This window comes from Ptychodera flava, chromosome 16, assembly GCF_041260155.1.
Source record: "Ptychodera flava strain L36383 chromosome 16, AS_Pfla_20210202, whole genome shotgun sequence".
NCBI classification, from domain to species: Eukaryota; Metazoa; Hemichordata; class Enteropneusta; family Ptychoderidae; genus Ptychodera; species Ptychodera flava.
Window position 1 is genome coordinate 3,965,051 of NC_091943.1, and position 24,139 is coordinate 3,989,189.

General features: G+C 37.9%; 2 protein-coding genes across 2 annotated transcripts in view; one reads left to right on the top strand and one right to left on the bottom strand.

Annotated features, from left to right (window-relative positions):
- Window positions 1-404: 404 nt before the first annotated feature.
- The window catches only part of LOC139152551 (argininosuccinate synthase-like), a 36,619-nt gene continuing 12,884 nt past the window's right edge, over window positions 405-24,139 (top strand). The window contains exons 1-3 of the mRNA XM_070725763.1: window positions 405-610; window positions 16,295-16,420; window positions 17,749-17,820. Coding sequence (XP_070581864.1) covers window positions 16,307-16,420; window positions 17,749-17,820 — 186 coding nt within the window. The 5' untranslated portion in view covers window positions 405-610; window positions 16,295-16,306. The remainder of the gene's footprint in view (window positions 611-16,294; window positions 16,421-17,748; window positions 17,821-24,139) is intronic.
- On the bottom strand, window positions 21,408-22,544 carry LOC139152552 (sulfotransferase 1E1-like). Its single transcript, XM_070725764.1, has one exon. It carries the CDS (start codon window positions 22,423-22,425, stop codon window positions 21,529-21,531), a length of 897 nt encoding a protein of 298 aa, XP_070581865.1. The 5' UTR covers window positions 22,426-22,544; the 3' UTR covers window positions 21,408-21,528.

Here is a 24,139-nt window from a genome sequence, read left to right on the forward strand (position 1 = left end):
GGCATTTTGAATACCAAGGAACGCCCCTTTGACCATATATGGGCATATGTAGATTACAGGTGATTGTATACCTTTAATAGACAAGTGTTGTATTTGGGTCAATTGTGTTGGAGCCCACAATATAACAGTGCCAATGCAATGCATTGGATATGTGCAAAAGGAAAACTCCTAGGGGAAACTGCACAACTACTTCGGGAGAAAAAGGCTCAGACCCTTCAGTGGAAAATTTGATGTCAAAAAATGTTATAATCATTTCCTCAACCATTTTTCACTCAGACTCCGAAACCACATTGTTGGTTTTCCTTTGGCTCTATTCGTTTCTGTGTAACATGAACACCCTCGCTCTCCCGAAGATAAAAGTGGAACCTTCCAAGGCCATGTACCAATCACATCATAGATTTTAGACACACCTCCGTGAGCTCCACTAAGCTGAGCTCATGAGGTCATCACGGCCATCAATCAACAGCCAGCTTGTATATAAATCAGCGTTTGCCCGCCAGACAAGCTGAGCAGGCACGAAGCTTACACATTGGCTGAAGTGCATCAAGGTCTAAGCTGGTACACTATCGTTTCGCTCATCGTTCATCGCACTGTTTATTTCCAACCTTAGGCAAGTATGCATCTTTATCGTTCAGTGTTTGTAGTTGTATGAGAGGGGGCAGTTGTACAAGTAGACCGTAGACAGCCGCTTTTGTCATCGTCGTTGGCACGTGGTAGTCAGTTTTAACACTTTCAATGGAGTCCAGTTACACTCATAAACAATGTATGATGCAATCATTCATTCTCCTGTTTCTTCATTCATTCATTCTCCTGTTTCTTCATTCGTGTTTTATGAACATGTGCAGGGACCGTGGCATGAAAATGTTTATTGCATCATGTCCTATACTTGCTGTGTGTGACATGATGACAGTCCGATACTGCGTCTAAATCCTGTGGAATGACAGTACAGTACACTGAGGGTGGACTTGACAATAACATTAGCAAATATACAGACAAGTTTATTTTTATCGGACCTTTTAAGTTTTATAACGAAGACGGTCGAAAGGATTAAAGAAAGATTTCAAATTATATATTATGTAATGGCAGACCTATTAAATCCCGCGGTTATTTTAATGACAACATGGAGCTAGCTCCATGTTGACAGCTATTCATTGCTGCTTGCACAATACTAGTTATGTAGGTCATTTCCCCCACACTCATCATGACCTGAGTTCAATTAGTCTAGAACATTCTCAAGGTCACTGCCCTTAATGACCTCACAACCTTGAATCCATTAGTCATGTTTGGAATGTTCTGGAAAGTTGATTAGTTGTGTAAGGGAGATAATTTTAGAACAGTAATTAGCATGTCAATAAAAGTTCTAGATTGTTCTTATATGCCTTTATAAAAGGGACGTGCACAGCTTCCAGTCAGACTTTTGGGATCGTGTCTCTTGTGTGTTACTAAACTCCAGCAGTAGTCATTCTCAAGACTTTTCAAGACCTTCACTGTCAACGCTGGATTTATACTGTGGTCTTTGTGCAGCTTCAAGCCTGCAAGCCAAAGGACTGTTCATTCATCCAACTGACTGTTACAACTCTGAGACTGGAGCTTTGCCGTCCCAGCTGAGATAAGTAGTCTGTACACTTTTAAAGCTTGTACTCTGTCCCTAACTTAGCAATTAGTTTTGTTTTCGTAATAAATTTTGTTTAAACGGAAACTGCTGAGTTCACCCTTTGTTCGTTTTCTCTGCACGTAACAAATTGGGGGCTCGTCCGGGATACGAATATTTTGAGCCGTTTGACAACATTTTGACAACATTTTCAAAACTACTGTATACTTTGAACTCAGCGAAATTCAATCATGGCGGAATTTAAACCAGAGGAAATGGATGACCTTGATCAGGACACATTTGATTCCCTCAGAAAAGACGACCTCATTGCACTGGCCAATTTCCTTAAAGTAGAAGTCAAAAGATCTATGCGCAAGAGGGAAATACAGTACCGTATTGCCAAACATCTAGTGATTTAGGCCAATTTGAGGAATCCACCCTGAAAGATTATGAGCCCGAGTCTACCTCTGAACTCAGAAAATTAGAATTAGAATTGCAGACAAATTTGGAGATCAAGAAACTAGAATTACAAATGGAAAAAGAGAGACAGGCATTAGAAAAAGAAAAAATACAAATGCAATTAGAAATGGAAGAAAGACAGAGAGAGAAAGACAGGCAGGAAAGATTAGAAATGAAACGTTTAGAGCTTGGACAGTCAGGAAAATTCTTCCCTTCAGACAAGTTTGACATCACTAAGCATTTCAGGTTAGTTCCCCTTTCCAAGAAAAGGATGTTGATAAATATTTCCTCCATTTTGAGAAAATTGCTCAGAGTCTGAATTGGCCTAAGGAGTCCTGGTCTATGCTTTTGCAGAGTGCTTTGGTGGGTAAAGCCAGAGAAATTTACATTCAGTTGTCAGTAGAGCAGGCTTCAGATTACGATTCTGTGAAGGAGTTAATTCTCAAGGGTTATGAGTTGGTGCCCGAAGCTTACCGTCAGAAATTTAGGGATTGTGAGAAGGTGAAGGATCAAACTTATGTTGAATTTGCTCGAACAAAAGAACAACTGTTTGATCGTTGGTGTTCTTCGAAAAGGTCAGTCAGAATTATGACAAATTACGACAGCTTGTTTTGATTGAGGAATTTAAAAGGTGCATCAGAAGTGACATCAAGACGTTTATCAATGAACAAATGGCAGATACATTGGAGGTTGCTGCACGTTTGGCCGATGATTATTCATTGACCCACAAATCGTCATTTCTCAGCAAACCATCCCAGTCCTTTCATACAGAAGCAATGCAGGTAAATTTAACTCCTCCTTTTCATCCAAGAATTTTTCAAAGGACAGTAGGAAATCAAATGACAACAGTTCACATAGTTCAAGTAATACTCCCACATCATCAGATCCCAAGTCTCAATCTCCTTCTGACAAACAGTTCAGTACACTTTCTTGTAATTATTGTAAGAAAGACGGCCATTTAATGTCAGAGTGTTTCAAATTGAAAAGAAAACGTGAAGGTCAAAGTGGTCAAAGTGGATCTAAGCCAACTGGCTTTATTTCTTCATCAACTCGATTAGAGTCTAATAATGTGTGCAACACATTTTCTGAGGTTAAACCCCTCTCATCCCCAATTAATGAGGTCAAGGTCAATTCTTCTCAAGATAGCATTATGGGTATTTTCGAACCATTTATTCATGATGGTTTTATATCACTTTCTAGTGATTTCTCTTCCGCTACCCCTGTCAAAATTTTAAGAGATACCGGGGCTTCCCAGTCTCTTTTGTTGGCAGATACCCTGCCGTTTTCTGAAAAGTCATTTTCAGGTTCTAAAGTTCTTATTAAGGGGGTAGATTGCAATGACTTCATTCCTGTTCCTCTCCATAATGTCTATTTGTCTTCGGACTTTGTTTCTGGACCTGTGACTTTAGGTATTAGGCCTTTTTTGCCTTTTGAAGGGATTCACCTTCTTCTTGGAAACGACCTTGCTGGGGACAAGGTCATTACTAATCCACTTGTGACTGATAATCCTAGTTTAGATCAGGATCCAGAGCCAATTGAACAAGAGATACCCGATTTATTTCCTTCGTGTGCAATTACTCGAGCCATGTCCAAGAAAACTTCTGAGAATCAAAATACTCTCAAAAATAATGTCACAGATGTTGACTTAAATGACACCTTTCTCAGTCAGGTGTTTGACACGGATCATTCCGTTATCCCTCGTGGATTTGAAACTTCCAGTAAAACTTCTGCTGACCAAAGTCAGACATTTTCTAGATCAAATCTCATTGCAGAACAACACAAAGACCCAGATATTTTGTCTTTGTTTGACAGGGTAGATGATGAAGGTAAAACTTCAGATAGCTCTGTTTCCTATTATACAAAATCTGGTATTCTCATGCGTAAATGGAGACCTCCAGATGTTTTGGTTGATGACGATTGGGCTATAAAACATCAAATTGTGGTTCCAAAGCCCTATCGTGCTGAAATATTGCGCCTGGCCCATGAAACGCCCTGGGCTGGTCACTTAGGAGTCAGGAAAACTTATCATAAAATTCTCAGTCACTTTTATTGGCCTAATCTCAGGCAGGATGTAGCACATTTCTGTAAAACTTGTCACACATGTCAAATGGTAGGAAAGCCGAATCAGACCATTCCAAAGGCCCCTTTACAGCCAATTCCTGCATTTCAAGAACCATTTAGTAGGATACTAATAGACTGTGTTGGGCCCCTACCAAAAACAAGATCAGGAAATGAGTACATGCTGACAATAATGTGTACATCAACTCGGTTCCCAGAAGCCATACCACTGAGAAATATAAAGACAAAGACTATAGTGAGAGCTTTAGTCAAATTTTTCACTTTATTTGGCCTCCCTAAATGTGTCCAGTCCGATCAAGGCTCCAACTTTATGTCTGGAATTTTTCAACAAGTAATGGATCAGCTAGGCATTAAACAGTACAGGTCATCCGCCTATCATCCAGAAAGTCAGGGTGCTCTTGAGCGATTTCATCAAACTTTGAAAAACATGATTAGGACCTACTGTTTTGACACAGAGAAGCAGTGGGATGAAGGAATTCATTTTCTGCTCTTTGCTGTTAGAGAGTCAATTCAGGAGTCTCTTGGTTTTAGCCCATTTGAGCTTGTATTTGGACATACAGTCCGTGGCCCACTTAAGCTCGTTAAAGAGAAATTCCTATCAGACGATGATGATTGTCTGAATATTTTGCAATATGTGTCAGATTTTCGTACAAACTCTCTAAAGCATGTGAATTAGCCAGAGAAAATCTTGAGTCATCTCAGCAGTCAATGAAACCAAATATGATAAAAGCACCTCAAAACGGAAGTTTGAACCAGGTCAAAAGGTTCTTGTTCTACTTCCAATTCCTGGCAAACCACTCCATGCTCGTTACTTTGGGCCATATCTAATCGATAAGAAATTGAGTGATTTAAATTACATCATAATAACACCTGACAGGCGAAAACAAAAACAGCTATGTCACATAAATATGCTTAAGCCATATTTGGATAGGGATAATCCTACTATAACTCAGCCTGTCAGTGCAGTCAGTTCTGGCCATTATGAAGATAGTGATACTGAAACTGACTTGAGTGAAAATACTCTAAACTCAAGCTGGGCTCGGTCAAGCTTCAGAACTCAGAAATCCTGGAGAAGCTGGAGTCTACAAAGTTGGCACACCTCCAGCCAGAACAACAACAACAGGTAAAGAACTGCTCCACGAATATAAACACCTGTTTCAAGATGTTCCAACGAGGACAAACGTCATCTATCACGACGTTGATGTTGGGGACAGTAAGCCTGTAAAACAACATCCATACAGACTGAATCCAACAAAAGCGAAATATCTCCAGGAAGAAGTCAAATACCTGCTGGACAATGACTTCATTGAACCCAGTAAAAGTAACTGGAGTTCGCCGTGCATACTTGTTCCCAAATCAGATCACAGTTATCGTATGTGCACCGACTTTAGGAAGGTCAACACTTTAACAAAGACAGACACTTTCCCAATCCCGAGGATTGATGACTGCATCGACCGAGTGGGAAAAGCCAAGTATGTGACGAAATTTGACCTACTGAAGGGATTTTGGCAAGTCCCTCTGACGGATCGTGCTCGGGAAATATCCGCCTTTGTTACACCAGACGGATTGTTTCAGTACAAGGTGATGCCATTCGGAATGAAGAACTCTCCGGCAACGTTCCAACGGATGATCAACGACGTCATATCCGGGCTAGACGGGTGTGCAGCTTACGTTGACGACGTCGTCCTGTATAGTGACACCTGGGAGGAACACATCAAGCTCATGCGGAAGTTCTTTGAGAGACTGAGCAAAGCAATGTTGACTGTCAACCTTGCCAAATCTGAGTTTGGCTGGGCGAGGGTGACTTACCTTGGACATACTGTAGGACAGGGTGAGGTAAAACCTGTTGATGCCAAAATCAGTGCCATTTCAAGTTTTCCCATACCAAACTGCAAACGACAACTGATGCGCTTTCTCGGTATGGCTGGTTACTACAGAAAATTCTGTCCAAATTTCTCCACAATTACTGAGCCTTTGACTAACTTACTTAAAAAGAAAGTAAAGTTTGTTTGGTCAGAGCAATGCCAACAGGCATTTGATACACTTAAAGCCATACTGCAAAGTGCCCCAGTGTTGTCTGCACCAGATTTCACTTTGCCATTCAAATTAGCTGTAGATGCTAGTGATACGGCTGCTGGTGCTGTTTTATTGCAAGAGGATAGTCATGGTGTAGATCATCCTGTTTGCTATTTTTCACGCAAATTTAACAAATCCCAGAGAAACTACTCTACAATTGAAAAAGAGTGTTTATCTTTGATATTAGCTTTACAGCATTTTGAAGTTTATGTTACTTCTTCAAATCAGCCAATAGTGGTTTATATTGATCACAACCCTCTTGTTTTTCTGCAGAAATTTAAAGGCAAAAATCAGAGATTGCTAAGATGGAGTTTAATGTTACAGGAGTTTAATCTTGACATTAGACATATCAAAGGCAGAGACAATTTAATTGCAGACTGTCTCTCTCGTATTTAGAAATTATTGTTGTTCACTTTCAAGAAATTTTATTGTTGTTCACTTTCAAGAAATTTTACTTTAGAGTAAAACAAAATTTGAGTACTTAAATCCTTTTCAAGATTACATTTGTAAAAGAAAGATTTTTCTTTGAAAATTTTCTTTTTTTGAAGAGGGGTGTGTTATGTAGGTCATTTCCCCCACACTCATCATGACCTGAGTTCAATTAGTCTAGAACATTCTCAAGGTCACTGCCCTTAATGACCTCACAACCTTGAATTCAATTAGTCATGTTTGGAATGTTCTGGAAAGTTGATTAGTTGTGTAAGGGAGATAATTTTAGAACAGTAATTAGCATGTCAATAAAAGTTCTAGATTGTTCTTATATGCCTTTATAAAAGGGACGTGCACAGCTTCCAGTCAGACTTTTGGGATCGTGTCTCTTGTGTGTTACTAAACTCCAGCAGTAGTCATTCTCAAGACTTTTCAAGACCTTCACTGTCAACGCTGGATTTATACTGTGGTCTTTGTGCAGCTTCAAGCCTGCAAGCCAAAGGACTGTTCATTCATCCAACTGACTGTTACAACTCTGAGACTGGAGCTTTGCCGTCCCAGCTGAGATAAGTAGTCTGTACACTTTTAAAGCTTGTACTCTGTCCCTAACTTAGCAATTAGTTTTGTTTTCGTAATAAATTTTGTTTAAACGGAAACTGCTGAGTTCACCTTTTGTTCGTTTTCTCTGCACGTAACAACAATACTAGTTCAACGCAAAACACGGAGCCGGCCAGTCGCGCGGTGTGTGTCCTCCTAGTCTGCGAAATTCACTTACTGTTTTCGGCCGAACAAGAATGCATGGAAAGAAAGATGAGTTGAAAGTCAGTAAACCTTGGTAGTCACACAGTCCCTCCACGTAGTCAGAATGAAACGACATTCCCCGTGGATCGGTCAGAACTTGGCAAATTCGGATCACTCGTCCGCTCAGGGCTAGCAATGTAGCATGGTGGGGAAAATGAAAGTGCACGCTGTATGTAAAACTGGCATACCCCTGCTGACCTTAAGGGACATATAGATGCAAATCCAATCGTGCTGTTCGTTGCCTAATATCAGCTTTTACACACTTTTGTGATTTCGAAATTAGTATCTCCATAAGTTGATGCTTAATCGTATTTATCAATGTTGAATAGGACCTTATGATTCACTGATTCCATATGGTATATTTAAGTTGGTCGATACCACGTGGCCTGGGTCAGTCTGCATACCAGGCTACTAGTGGTCACACAAAATATACTGCCTGTGCGTGCAATGCATATCCGCTACACTCACATCACAACAATTCTATTATAGCCATTGCATGGCATAATCCTATTAAATGATCATTAAATTCAGTGAGATCTTTTTTATGGTAAACAGCGTCAAATTTGATTGACATATATTCATGATTTAAAGTTCAATCAAGCTACAGAACTTGACTTTATATGCACAGTCACTCTATCCACCATAGGACTGTGCTTTACGTTAAGAAGCAAGTCTGAGACAAAATGGGTGAAGATCCGGCAATTGATTTGATCCCGTAGTTCATGTATGACCTGTGATTGCTAATGGTTATACCCCTATCCATTTAAAACTTGATAGGCAAGCTAAATTTACCAACTGATACCCTCAGATTACGTTTTTTCGTAGTTTAATTACAATATAGGGCTGATCGCAAATGATGTCATTTTTCTCTTTCATTAATATGCATAAATAAATACTTGTCTGCATTTTCCATTTAAATGACGAAAATTAAATCCGCTAGTGTTAATTTATGGCTTGGACTACATGCCACAACAACAGCCAGTTATAAGCTGCCCTCAGTTAGCTATTTACAGTTAGAATTATATTTGCAATGTACTTCAATTCAATTTACTTGATTTATCCATTTGATGGTGTTCAGTTTTTAACATATTGTTCTTTCATCTGAAATGTACCATAGCCGCTTGTTGGGAGGCATTGATGTCCGCTTTACGTACTCACATTTGGATGAATCATAAATTGAACTAGCTGCAAACATGATAAATAGCCAATTACAAATTGCTGACAATTTTTTTAACAAATAAACATTTCTAAACAAAATCCGGAAGGTGATTGAATTACAGACAAATACATTACCTTCAATTCATAACTGCCACATATAGGCTGTGTGCATGAATTTCTGCACTGTAAACAACAGATAACCCCCCTCGCCTCCCCCTAAGTACATTGAGTGTTTTCGTTATCTGCTGCCCCTATAGCATTGACAATCATCAATGATGACTGACATACTGTAGACAGAGTCAATTGACTATGTCACTACACCACACATAGTTGATCACATTATTCTGGTGCGACACTGACCAAAATGAAACTGAAAGCAAAACATTTCCCTGATAGCTTTGGTTTAATGAATAAAGATTGATTCATTACACAATATATTTCAAATATTTATTTAAAACCTCTATACATTATAAGGCATCGATAAATTGTTGAATTCAGATTTCTACACACACGTTGAAAAACTGGCAATTTCCTTAAATCATATCGCACTGACCTTAACACACGGTGTTTACAGAGTAGGACAATGCCTCCTTTAGACTAACAATTTCCTTGAAGAATCTGACACAACAACATCCTGTTTTCTGATTAAAATTCTATTCAAAGAGATTCAAGGGTCTAATCAGACAATGCTACCCGGATTTCAAATACTTGTCTCGTCAAGGATCCTGTTTAGAGATTCTGCTGAACTGGCTAAATATAGATCGAGTCACGGAGTACAAGGTTGCCCACTCGATCTACAAGTGCTTTGTTTATAACTTTGATACTCAAGCTGTTTGATATTAATGAAAAGCAGTCAGTGAGATTACACCATTAATAAAGAATGCCATGTTTGGTTGAGGGAACTACTGTCATACTATAGAGTTGACATCTTTTTATAAACACACATTATAAGACTATTAGACTATTTCATGTTTTCCAAAAGTCATGTTCATATAAAACTGTTTTATGATATCCTTTAACTGTCAAAGACAGTGTGCAACATTGTAAATACAACTTGTACGGTAGTGCCCTAGATTTTAATCTTATCAACTTTATCAGGCCATTGTGATAAGTGATTATTTTTTCAGTTGACTTTCCTCGTTCCAGCAATTCACATTTTCCAAAAGACAAACCTCTGCCATATTTTTTCAAGTTCAGTTTCCTTGTCAAAGGAATTCACAGTTTCCAAAGATAAACCTCTGCCACATACTTTACAGTGAAGAGTTCCAAATACGGTATTTGTTATCTTGACTGCTGGATTGCAGGACTTCAATAATTTGGACATCAGTTCCTCTCCTATCAAACACTGAAGGGAACAAAGCCCTGCAAGGTGAAGATATGCTGTAAACCCAATCATGCTACTTCCCGTTGATGTACATTTGTTTATGCCTCTGAAGCCTTTAAAGTGCAGTGGTCGTTGCGCTGCGTGTGCGCGATTTTTTTGTTGATAAACATAAATTTTTGTAAACATAAGTCTTCTCAACTTCAATCGGAGTGAGATGGGAGTGGTCCCTCACTTTGTTAATGCCTTTGTAAGACTGAACATCATGCAATATTAAAATATGAAGATCGGAAACGAACTTCAGTGGTGTATTTCTATTTATAAACTCATGTAAGGCTACGAACATTGAGACACTACACTCGGCACATTATGTCGCTGAGTTTACTGCACGCAGTCACAGTGAACAAATGGGTTTGATCGCGCGCGGTCACGCTGGTTGTACACAATGCTATGTACAGTACAGTAAAAATACATCACTAAAATGATCAACATTGTATATATATGTAGACCAGCAACGAACACATGATACTGTACCTACCACAAAAATTACACTCAAGACCATGATCGGCGAAGCCAGAGCAGGACACGGGAGATGCTGTTGCTTCGATAAGGGAGACGGTCACCGCTTTGACGTACACGGATGAAAGAGAATCCGGTCCCACAACGTACCGGCCCCGCGACGGCTTGGCCCACGACAGGGCTTGACAATTCCTATCCCGACGCCCGGGACAAGTGAAATTTACGTTCGGGCAAGTCAAAAATAAAATCTGGTTGCCCGCCGGACAACTTGTTTATACAACTTCTGGCGCAATCAACGCGAACCTAAGTTGCGGTTTGTGCACGTGTCGCCTGATTTGCGTTGTCTTTCACACAAAATAAGTGTCAATCACTGACTTTTTTAGATACAATTGTGACGTTCTTCTCAGATTCACTTGCCGACTCACACAATGTTGCAATTTTTCGATGATCGACATGAAATTGTTTCGTCCAATTACAAAAGTAGCTTAAAATTTGGCGTAAACAGCATTTCTTTGATGTATGCTGACTGCTCCGCCCCAACAAATGAGGTAAAAAATTTATCGACGATCGACCGTGCTGTACTTCAAAATCATTTATGCGGCCTCGCGAGGAAGACAAATATTGTTGGCAGATAGTTTGTGGAGTGATCACTGTAAATATGAGTACTTTAAGGTAATATTTCCACTATAACGCAAACAAGGCATCGTGCATTTTCCCAAGCCAGAGCGTAATTTCCGCTCCGCAGACCTACGCAAAATCAAGCAAACCTGTTGCCGTAAAGAGGCACGTGATTTACGACGGTGGGCATTGTGTAACTCCGAGAAACGACGTTGTGATGATTTACGACGGCGCCACGAGGGCCAGCGTGAGTGGGATCGTCTGAGAATCGACGACTCGATGTGATGATTAGAACGATGTTTCTGACAAAAGATCTAAACATAAGCGTTATGATGAGGAAAAACGCCTTAGATGTCATCTCCCGAAATGGAAAGCACAGTGGCCCTGGTTGAAATATTACGGTAGCAAAATGTTCTGTACGTCGTGTCTCAAATACCCACCATTGCCAAACCACAAAGCGAAATGCTTTTCTTGACGGATGCGACATGTTTCGTGTTGAATCGATAAGGTCTCACGAGTTAAGTCAACCGCATTTGGACTGTTTGGCGCATCACAGATGTATCTGTATGAGATCGTGACGGGGACAATTATTGTGGAAATTTTGTGGGTCCCGCTGAGCCCGATACGGTTTCACTTGCCAACACCCTGATCGCATGCACTCGCAATGCGTAAACCGAATGACGAAACTGACCAATCTGTTTACGACGGCGTTTATGCTTGCCAAACACGGGAAGCCAATGTATGATAATAAAAATGTACCTTCGATGTTAGCCCTGCGTACAGGTCTGTGTGTTCCCGGCGTTATACGGCCTCTTGTGACACATTTTGACACATTTTAAGAGTTGACGGAACATGTGAAAGGAGTTGCACCATGAGGCTGCACCACTCAGCACCTGTTTTCTGCTCCGTTTTTCACCATATTCAATAATCTCTGCTTATGATGGATTTGTGGATTTTTGCTCCGGTCTGTGGTGCCTACACTCTGTACATGTGACGTCCTCTGAGCCTTCAACGAAGTGATTTGGTGTGTTTCTTTTGTTGAATTCTTATTGACTGACACTTCCTTTTTGTACCGAAACTCGATCATCCTGCAGTACATGTACCTTTAGAAGGATGACTTCATAACAGAGCCACCATAATTAACATCAGAAAGTCAGTGTTTAGTATTCCTTTATTATCCAGGATGAATACCAACACCTAGGATACAGTTCTCTTCCAGAGAAAATCCATATGGTATTTAGAGTATACTTTCTATCTTTTGAGATTCCAGAACTCTTAGGTCAATTTCATGACATCTTAAAATTTCCTTGGGTCAACTATACCGTATACCAATAGATGACTAAAATTTTCTTACTTTACAATCTTGAGTTGTTCTCGTTTCAATTTAGCTCAAGTGTACAGGTAACAATGCAATGCGTACACCAAGGAGGACAGAAGTTAGAAGCAGATTTGACTTGATGCATTAGGTCTGATAGGCTGGATAGGGAAGCCTAGAAAATCACACATCAATTTCTGAATGCCATATCACTTTATCAGTGACGTCAAGGAGGTAGATATTTATCCAACCACAGAGATTGACCTTAGAATGGTTGAAGCAGAGTTCAAACTTTACTATTTAACGGTACCGTTATATAGAGCCAAAGTAGATTGTTCTTCTGGGAAATTGATACTCTGTACAGAATACCTGGAAGCGTGATTATTCCTACACCATAAAGTTTATTTAAAGGCCTGTGTCAGACTCACTAGATTACAATTTCAATGGAAAACAAAAGGCTACAACACCTCCATAATCCTTTCACAGACTAGTGATCCCTGAGATGGAGTCCCTACCTTTAAAGAGCCAGTAGCAGTAACTTTAATGATTTTGTCACTGTACTGTATCTGTGTTGTATGTCAATTTCAATTTCTTGTGCTGCTGGTGCTCCTCCAAAGCATGTTGAAACACCCAGTATTTAACTTATCAACACAGTGTCTATATAATGTTTGGAATGCAATGTTATTGTTTACATTGAGTTGTAATTGTCAACAATAACAATGCAGATCATACATGTACCGGCTGAGCTGACAAGCTAAACACTGTGTACCTCAACATGATATTTTGACAAGAACAAGAAACTGTTGTTGACATTAAAAACAAAAATAGTGAAAAAAATCAAAAGTTATCACTACTGGCCCTATAAGTTAAAATTCTCCTCAGGGAAATGTTCTTACTCTCAAATTTTTCAACACCGTTCTAATCTACCACTCATGGGTCTCATTTTGAAGTTCTTGGAGTAAAGAACGTTTACACCCTCCTAGTTTCTTTTTAGATTGAAAATTTAATTTTTTCACATGGCCATGATAATTTCAAATATCTGTTCAGAAATTTGTTTCTCTAGTACCAAACTTTGCACGGTGACCCCAAATTTTTATTCTCGATTTGGTAGGAGAATGATTGAGAGTTTTATCTTTGAAAGTTTGAGCAAAAGTTTAACTTCATACACAGTTGGTAATCACATTGATTGCTTTATTCATTGTATCAATTCACCAAGTGTGGACATAACCAGTGACTGCATGCCTGCCACATACAGGAAGGAAACAAAGCAGCACATTCCATTTCATAATGGGTGTGAATGAGTGGTCATTCCGCATGACAATCATTTTCAGAAATCATTGAACCCCACTCCCAAGTAGGCTAACGTGGTAAATCTCACACCTGTGAGACTTCCAACTCATGCCAGACACTCTAGTTCAGCGTATTATTTCACTCATGACAAGCACTGGTACAGGGATGTACAGGTATAAAAAAAAAACCAGCAGCTGGCAAAACAACCGGCTCTCAGGTAAAATTACTGGCCGTAAAATTGCTGAGTACAGTAAAAAATAAGTACATTTTGCACAAACTTAATATTCTCATGCACTATGTGTAACAGTCTTTAATTCTATATTTGCCTCCTGTAACCAAATTATTCTATGCCCCTTGAAACATTCTTATTATTAGTATCAATCATTGACTTCTGTGTCTCAAGTTAGGGAAGAAGAAGTGACACATTTTGTCTGTATATATAGTCCTAAGCTTGCGTATGTCAATGTACACTAGCTGCATCAGCCTTGTTTTCAGATTCAGATTGAACAGATATCATGTTTGAGTGTAATACTGAAAATGTGTCTTATCATGTTATCATGGCACAGCTTGTCCAATGCTATCTAGTTGATAGTGACATATCAAGTTGTGATAACTATAGAGGAAAATATTGATGATTAGAGTAGGAAATGCAAGCCTTTACTTAAACAAAATATAGTAAAGATATGGTGTTTCATGCACGTACGAACACAACTTGAAGCACACATCTTATCAAATGCACCATACTCACAGGTGAAGTAGGCATGATTTGTGATTTTTCCTGTTATGATTAAATATTAATTATGAATATAAACAAATTAACGACATTGCTTGTAAAAAAGGTTTTATTATTCTGTAACATTCAATTAATTAATATTCATAATTAATTTCTGCTCATAACACAAAAATCAACACAAATAATGCCTACTAAGCCTGTGAACTGTACTCACACTGTTTGAAACAAGAACATTTTTCCTGAGATTCAGATGATCAATTGACCCAAATTTTTCAGATTCATGAATCTGAAAATGAGCAAAAATTTAGTTCACTTACTAGCCAGACTAAATGAAAATCATTTCTTCAAAACAGCTCAGAAAATAGCCACTTCAGTGGCAATCAAACTGGTACAAGGGCAATATCAATACTCCCTACTAGCATTGTATTACTAGTATTTATGTACAAGTGACACACTCACAATCTCTCATTTCCATCAGCAGTTTACCTAGACTGAAAGATCCATCGCTCAAGGACGCTCCCCACGTTGGGGGTGTCCTTGAGCAATCGATCTTTCAGTCTACAGTTTACCCCATTGAACAGTGTCTCACGTCTGACTGAGCAACTTTATTTTTTTCAAAGGTGACGTCCCCTTCCAATATCAGACACAACTTGTGTATTTTTTATGAGTACAGTAAATATTGTTTCACTACAAAAAATAATCTATTATTACTTGCACATTTCTTCATGTCTCAGACTAAGATGAATTTCCCAAGTTTATTTAATGAATTGGCTGATGGCTGTGCAAACTGTCTGAAAGTGTTTATTTGTTTATTTGGCTAATTTGATTGCTAACAATTTTCATGTACCGGTACATTGTACAGATTTGAAAGACATTGAAGTAAATAATTTCACTTGTGTATATTCTCAGTCTGAAGGACAGAAGTTTTAGTGTTCTTTATTCTTGTGACCTTAAGCTTTTCCTCCATGAATTCGCACAGTTTCTTTTATTCTTCAATTATTTCCCTTATTCATAATTTTATTTCATTGTTTTATTAACATTGATGGCATCTGCCTGCTATCAAATATTGACACATTCCAAGCAAGATTTGAGATTAGCATTGTAGCGTAAATAGTGGCTTCCTCATGATAACACAGTTCCATCTTACAAGTGCAAAAAAAATTCTTTTGACGACACCATAGCAGAAATAACGGTAAAAGGCATTGCAAAATTTGTACTTCTTTACCATCAGTGTTATGATCTAAACCTTAAAAATCAAATTTCAGGGGGATATAATCAGCTGCAGCACCAGTGCTGGTTCTATTGTTGGTTTGATGCTGAATAAACAGTAGCATCACAAGGCATTGGTCACTGCCGACAAATACTCTTGACAAATTTTGTTGCTTCATACCAGTGTTAACTTGTGGTTACTGCCCTGACTTGTAATTGTAGGCATGTGATTTTTCATCAAGTTCAGTCATGAGATTGGTGGTAACAGAGTACCAATTTCATCAAACCTGTAATTTCAAAATGTGTCGTTACAAATCTCAAACAAATATTCATTTTCGAATATCAATGATGGAATTGTGATATCATTTGGAATCCACCCACAGACAAGTGAAAAAAATGAACAATTAACTGAATTTCTGTCAACAGTGGATGCCACATGCATGATTCTATTTTTAGAAAATGCTTCAAATTCCATATTGCATTTCTTGTAATCGATGATACAGGTAGTTACATGTACATTATACAAGTATCTATCATTACTTTTGTCAAATGCTTCTATATTAAGACTAAAGTGACAATATTTTTAGAATTTTTAGAAATATGTTTGCATGTGCATCACAAGAAAAATGAGAAATTTCCGGTATGCTTTATACAGAAAGGCAGTTCAACTTTGAAAATGTATGTTATTTCTTGCAGAACTTATAAACAATGGCTGAATCTGACAAGAAAAAGACAGTCGTTCTCGCTTACAGTGGGGGTTTAGACACATCCTGTATTCTAGTCTGGCTACAAGAACAAGGCTTTGATGTCATTGCCTACATGGTAAGTAACCATGGAAACATGTCTTGATAACGGCTCTATGGAGATTCATTTAAACTCTGAGGTCTGACTTGATGCAATTTTATGATGAAAGAGTCTGATATCGATTGACATTGTAACTTCCAAGTTGTGTTCTTGATCTCAGTGTGTTGTCAAGAAAAAGATAAACATGTACCCGGCATTCGACTATGGAGCTCAATAATTGTAAAAGTTGGAATGGTTGAAGTTTATGGCAGCATTTGAAATCTAGTTCCATTTTATATTTAAACAAAAACAGTTTTTTTATGATGTATAACTAGGATGTGGTTCATGTATAACATGATGGTTATCACTACTTGATTGGTCAAAAGTTTTTTGTCAGTGGGTGACACTTTAAAATTAGATAAATGGGGATTTCTTAATGCTGTCAAGTAACCCACCCCACCCCTTACACCATGAATATCATATAATACTATGTATACTAAGCAAATAAAACTGCTGATACAATTTTTGTGGTGGTGAATTTTCTGTTAATGTCAATTTAAAACCCTAGTGGGCTTAGACAAGCACTGGAACGTGTGTTTATTCTAATGGTTTAAATTTCAAATGATTGCTATCAATCAATTGGCATCTGCAGCTGTCCATCAAATACGGCTAAAAAAGAGGAAAAGGTTTTGTCTCTGATCCTTGCATATGTCAATGTATACAGCAGTAGTAACCTTTTTATTCATGTCCACCAAAAAAAAACACTTAAATATGAAAGATGACGGTAACTACGCATGGTAGTACATGTACATGTAAATGTTATAATTACTCATCTACAGTCAAGAACAGTAGAATTTTGTTTGTGCTGTAAAAGCCATACCAAAGCACATTCACTGTTAAGTTTCAATTGACCCATTAGATTATTGCCAGAATATGTCTCATGCTCTGTACATACATGTACAGTTCACCAGAAATACACTTACAGTATAAATTGGAAGAAAAATTTTTGACATTGCACAAAAATGGTCAACTCTCAGCTCACTTGCGGCACCAGTCATGAATGTAAAATGTATAATAATAAGGTATATGGTATTTTCATAATAACCTCATAATGCATGTATCTCTGTTAACAAAAATTGTGAATAGTGAGTTATTGTAAAAGAATTATTGCTGCATTCTCGATTTATTTATTATTTAATAAATGTAGTCGGTTCTTGTGAGCACCAAAGGAAAAAAACAAAAAAACAAAAAAACAGAATCTTTGTATCACAAGAGACCTTGAACGAAAAACAGATTTATCACCTTTTTATAGTCTAAGCCATGAGTGACACTGGAAGCTAACATTTACTATTGTATAATACCTTCAGGCTAATGTTGGCCAAGTTGATGAAGACTTTGAAGCAGCCAGAGCTAAAGCAGAAAAACTTGGAGCAAAGAAGGTAAAATATTTTGCTCAGATACTGAAGAATTTGTTCTGTACAGTGCCATATTATTGTTGTCAGTGTTTGGGTTGGATATCCTTACAGCTTCAAAATGGGCACTGGTGAATAGGATATGACTTTACAAATACTGAAGTGTTGCATGATCCATGGAATTTAGAACACAGCTTTTCAAACAAACTACTGTTAAAAACTGACCCTTAGAGTCTGCAAAACTAGTAAGTAATTTACCGGTATGCTTGGTTGTACCGGTACAAGCGTTTTGAGCCCAGGTGTCAGTGCCATTGTTGAATGAGAGAGATCACTTTGTGTCCACAGACACCAGCTACTATCAGGACATATCTGAATTTGGTCTCCATCGGTACGGTAGCTATGAGCAGTCTTGTGTACAATATTCAGAAAGTACCCAGCCATGTATTTCATGTCATCTGAGAGTAATTATAGTCAATTATTGAAGATTCAGAAAGGTTAACCTAGTAAGTCAAAATTCAAAGCTTAACCATGTGACATACATATCATTTGGTGTAACAAATTACTATGGACTAGACTTTCTTCTGTAGAGTTAGTGTTTCACATATAAATTTGCCAAATATGCCATACCAAGATCTCCCCTTTTGAAGCGGCAAGGTCATAGGTCATCTGTTGTACAAGTGGGTGTAACTCTAATACTGGTCGATATATTAATGGATTCAAGTGTAGTGGTAAAGCAATACCTCAAAATGTACAACATCAGTGACATACCGGTACATGTATCTTGTTCCTGATGAACTATGCTTAGTGCATGTATGTAGAGTTTCCATAGCAACAACGAGATTTCATCACAACCATATTTTGAGTCCTTCAATGGTACTGCATACACGTACTGAAAGTCTTTGTGGATGTTTTCCTTTAAATCTTTGACAGCTAGCCATCAGCGCAGATGTTGTTGTCGTATTCATTTCAGTTCTACTCAATGACAAACACTTCAAGACCTGAATTGCAGTCAATACTCCAGCAGTACCTCTGTGTTCTTCAATGTCCAAGCACATAAGTCAATATTCTTAAATGAAATGTCACACTGACTACTGCAGTGTTCTTGGGAAAAACAGATGCTGAATACAATATGTCTAGTGATGCAAAGAAATACATGTATGCAAATATTAGGATGACAATTATTGTGTTTTAGTAAATTTTATGTGTGCATTCATTTTATGATAATCCATGAATTTTTTGTGATTTTCATGACAATCTTTCAACGAAAAATCAGATTCTTTTTCTCTGATGATCAAGTTGATGATTTTTTGGAAAATGTTGTTGACAATAACTTTGAAAGGATACCGGCCGAATTGAGAAGAAACATTTCATGGAAAAATGTTGATTTGTGAGTTCAAATTGAGCAAGTAGCAGTAAATTGAATTACTTTAAATACAAGCAGTAGCGCATCCTGAATTCTATTTCCTGTGTAAACCTAGTGAGGAGACGTGAATCTTAAAGGTCATGTGAAACTTCAAATTCCATTATTGTCTTTTACTATTTCAATACCTCAAATGACAGCAAACTCACTTTGCTGTATGGAATAAGGCATTGAATGCTCACATGTAAAATAGATTGAAATTTGTGTCGTCCAGTTGCATGAAGTCACGCAGATTTTTTACTGGTTGCCATGGCAATGTGGCAGAGAGCACAGTAAATGAGGTCTGCAGACATTGATTTCTTCAGCGATGTGCTATTCCTGTCCTCGGGTTTAACCATTTATGATTTAGGGATGTTCATGGTCATTAAAACAGAGGGGAAGCAAACTCTGGTGTATTTTGTTGCCATAGAAACAGTAAATTTTTATATCTACTTGGATATTGACAACTTGCCTATTAAAATCCCACAAATCACTCACCAATTGAAATTGCTCCACTTTACCGGTAGATGTCTAGATCTTAAGTCTGAGCATTCCACTGCAGTTCTTTTGTTGTAGTAATGGCAGCCATTTTCTTTCAATACTGTATGACGTCAAAACAAACCCAATAATCCTAATCATACAGAGTGAGAAAATAACAAGCTCAAGGATCACAAAAATGACAATTTCAGAAAGGACCATCTTGAACCACAAACATAAGTAATAAATGGTGGTACCAGGTGTCGGGAATCGGTAAGGGTACCCTGTTAGCATATGCTTCACAAATCAATAGTAATCTGGTGGAGCTAACGGATCACTTTATTAGTCAAAATTAAGAATGCTGTCATGTACAATTTGTGCAACAGATATGTCGTATTTGGAAACTGTGTCCATATCTACTGATACATGTTGTCTTTAACCAACAACATATATGTCAATGGAAAGAAGTATGCATCATTTCAAAAGCCACCCTGTAGATGGTAGACAAATCCAGATGCCTGTATTCATACTGAATAATGCCAAAGACACTGTCACTGACAGAAAATATTGAGGGGAACAGGCTGGTTATGCCGCATCACGTTTTGTGTAATTGTCATTTAAATGTGTGTATTTGTCACTTTGTGTTTGTAACATATAACTTGATTCACATCGTAGTTTTGTGAGGATAGAAAAGGTTCAAAGCTGACACTAATGTCAATCAATATACAAATTTACATACATTCAGAAATAAAGGTAATAAATAATACACCTTCAAACCAATGAGAAAAGTAATATGAAGAATGAGCACATTACATGTCTCTGATAATTATCATGATATGATGATATGTAACATTTTGACATATGACCATTTGAAACCCAAAACGTACTTATCTAAAATTGCTAATATACATAGATTTGCATCAGCATGCTGAATATTACTGACTTGCGTGTACTTGTAAGTTTCCCGTTGTTGTGTCATTTTGTTACCACTGAGTGACATTTACAATGATCTTCTGATTGTGGAACGAGTCAAGTATACAATGTACTATTACTATGTAGATGGTTCTTGCAGTCATATAGATCAATATTGCCCGTAGTTAGAGTATTTGAAACAACGTTAAGGGTTATACTGGAAATGTTTCAAGTTGACAAAGACGTATCGGAATCAAGTTTACTATTCTTGGAATAGAGTGGACATCAATACACTTGCTAGGTTTAATCAATCTCATAAAGCTGCCTTAATAAAGGACTGCAAAACATGAATTCATAGAGATCCTGAAAGATTATATTGATTGTGAATTATTTCACTGCACCGATCATTAAATATCAATAAGATTATACCCAAATTGACATTCATTGCCTCATAAAACGCACAAGCTGGTACAGTGGAAGTTACCTGTCTATATACTGAAGTTATCCATTGTCTGTATTTTACAATAGCATCTCAGTTTAAAATCAAATCAGCGTTGCAGTATTGAACTTCAGCTAGCTCATAAAAAAGCACAGGTACATAGAATATTAAATAACAAATGCATGATTATCTTAATTTCAGGGCTCAAAATTAACTCTTTGAAAACTGAAATTAGTCCCAAGAAGATATCTGGTAGTCTAGTTTTACCCCATTCATATGTCTTATTTTAAATTATATGATTTCATGTTCATCCAGTCAGTCAGTCAGTCAGGCAAGACAATAACAGTTAAGCACTCAAGCTGAAATATTGTTAAAACTGTACCACAAAAGCCGCCTTGAAGCCAACATATCCAATTCAGCTGTAAAACAATGTGTTCTTTGATATAATGGGTAACTTCATCTGATGGCACCGCTGAATTGGTTGTCCGTCGACGGCTTATGGGAATATTCATTCATAGCTTATTTTCAAACCACTTTCTTTCACTTTCTGATCGAAGACGGTGTCAAATATTTCATTTTGAGAGACAGTAAAAGCATTCTTCCAATCTCCAGCCACTCCTTTCCTGAAGAATGGCGATACGTCCTGGTGAAGGTGACCTCCGACATTGATTTGATGCAGAGCTGTTTTCTTCATGTTGTCAAAATTCCCGGACTCTGCAATGAGCTGACACTCAGTCAGGCTGAGTGGATGGCCGATGAAGTCTGAGAGTCGACTCACAGCTGATGTCAGGTCTTTCTTCATGTCTTCATAGTGAATAATCATGATATTGTGACCTGCGTTGTTGACCCAGCCTGTCACATGATCCAACCAGTTGCCATACCACATCTTACCCTGTACAAATCTGGTCATGTGATCCGCCCAGTCTTCATCTCTTACAAGACGGAACCCTTTCATCATGTGAAATAGCGACACGCAGGAATCCTTTGGGTTTCTCACAATGTAGACGACCTTGCAGTCTGCTTCTTGATGTTTCCGCGGAAACAAGTGATAAGGAAGATGACTCTTAACCAATCTTGGTGATGAAGCTTTGTCAAATTGTTGAAATCCGTTGAGATTTGGTTTCTCACTCACCTCCAAAAGAGGAATTCGTTTTTGTTCATTCTCCCGTAAAGTTCCCCAGTCTTGGTATATCTGTGATAGCAGGATCTGTAACCAATTTGTCCCGGATTTTGGATATCCAACAATATAGACATCATCTTTCCTGGGTTCCAAATCAGTGACCTGATCCATAACTTCTTTACAGCTGGCGCCAAGCAGTGGGAATTTATCGTAGAAATAGACAGGTGCAGCGTAGTCAGGATTAATTTCTGTCAGAAATGTTGGTTTCAGGGAGTTTGAAGCCATTCTTAGATGGATGAGTCCACAAAGCAGTTCACACTTTGGAGTGATGTCAGTGAATGAGTTGAAGGTACCTCTGGCTGAAAACTTAAAATATACACAGGCAGTGACATATTGTGTACCCGTATCATTTTGTTTTCTTTGATGCCTAATCCATGCATTTGTGAAAATGCAAATCAAAGGACGGTGACAGAGGGTGCATGATAATATCATCTGAAAACTACAGGTAGTATTTGAAATCTTTCTATTGTGACAGTTAATCTGAACATGTTGTTAAACATGTGTTTTTGTTGCTGGTTCTGGAGTCTGCATACTCAATCACACAAAGCCATTACTCAATCAAGGGCCATTGAACACCAGCAATGACTCAAAGATGTATTATAGACAGACAGTCTTTGCTGAAGTGACCATGACGGTGTGGTCAGCTATCTTTGATTTTAACACCTCAGCTATCTTTGATTTTAACACCTTGATGGAAATGATCGCCCTTAGTAATAGATCATGGTTGTAATAACAACCCTTTCGAAGTGAATCACTTCCATGCTTGATGTAAGCGTATTGAAAAGCATAAGGTGGGTGTACTACAGAAACACTGTAATTCACCAAAGTCCCGCCCAAGGCAGGTGCATTCCCTTTTGTAGCCAAATAATCACGTGGAAATTCTGCCCAGTAATCAGTGAAGTGATCAGTGTTTTTGGCAATGGCAGTACTCTAGTTTATTTTAAGGGGTTCTCCATGGTATGTTAATGAAGTCCTGTGCCTTCAAAGGGATAGTATCTTATAAAATATTATCAGAGTTCCCCTAATACATCAAATTAATGCAATCCTGTAAGGGAACACGAGAATTGTACCACAGGAGTCGCAAAAGCATGTACTGTATCTTTGCACCCAAATAACGATGAATGGTATTTGCTGAAGTTCTGTGTCATAGTCTTGTTGATATATCCTTGGAGTAGTGTTTAATTACACACTTTTCAAAAGTGTTAAAATGCATGTTCAGGTGTGCAATCATAAAGTCATAAATTGCAACTTGAAACTCCAGTTGTTCACTTATTGCAGTGTTATGTTATTGGACAAAAAGAACTCCAAGTACTGTACCGGTATACAGTACCAGTATAAAGATGGATATCCAAAGCTTGGGAAAGTAATCCATGGAAAATACTAAGGATATCAGTACAAAGATGGATATCCGTAGCATTGGGAAAATAATCCACGGAATAATCTTTGAGGATACAAGTAGAAAGATGGATATCCATAGCATTAGGAAAATAATCCATGGAAGAAACTTTGAGGATATCAGTACAAAGATGGATATCTGTAGCAATTTGGGAAAATAATCCATGGAAAAAACTCTATGAATATCAGTACAAAGATGGATATCCATAGCATTGAGAATATAATCCATGGAAGAGATTAAGTCCCACTGAATCTGAAAAAACAATTTCACACTAGGCAGATACACCACAATCTACTGGTACCAGTATTGTTGGTAGCTCATTGTCAGAGATTTGGTCATGTGATACTATTGGCAAACAAAATAAACCTATTTGTATCAGTTTTGAAAATGATGATCCACGTGTAGTATTTGTTGAAAATTTCAACAAGTTTGACACACAGGGGACCTTTCAAAAAAGGACATTTTACATGTATCTCATAATTACAAATACCAAGCTCACAAAACATTTTCTGAAAGTCTTGACCGAGGAACCCAATGTTTTGT

Excerpts from the sequence above, each read along its gene's own strand:
- LOC139152552 (XM_070725764.1), bottom strand. The coding sequence starts at position 22,425 with ATGGCTTCAAACTCCCTGAAACCAACATTTCTGACAGAAATTAATCCT.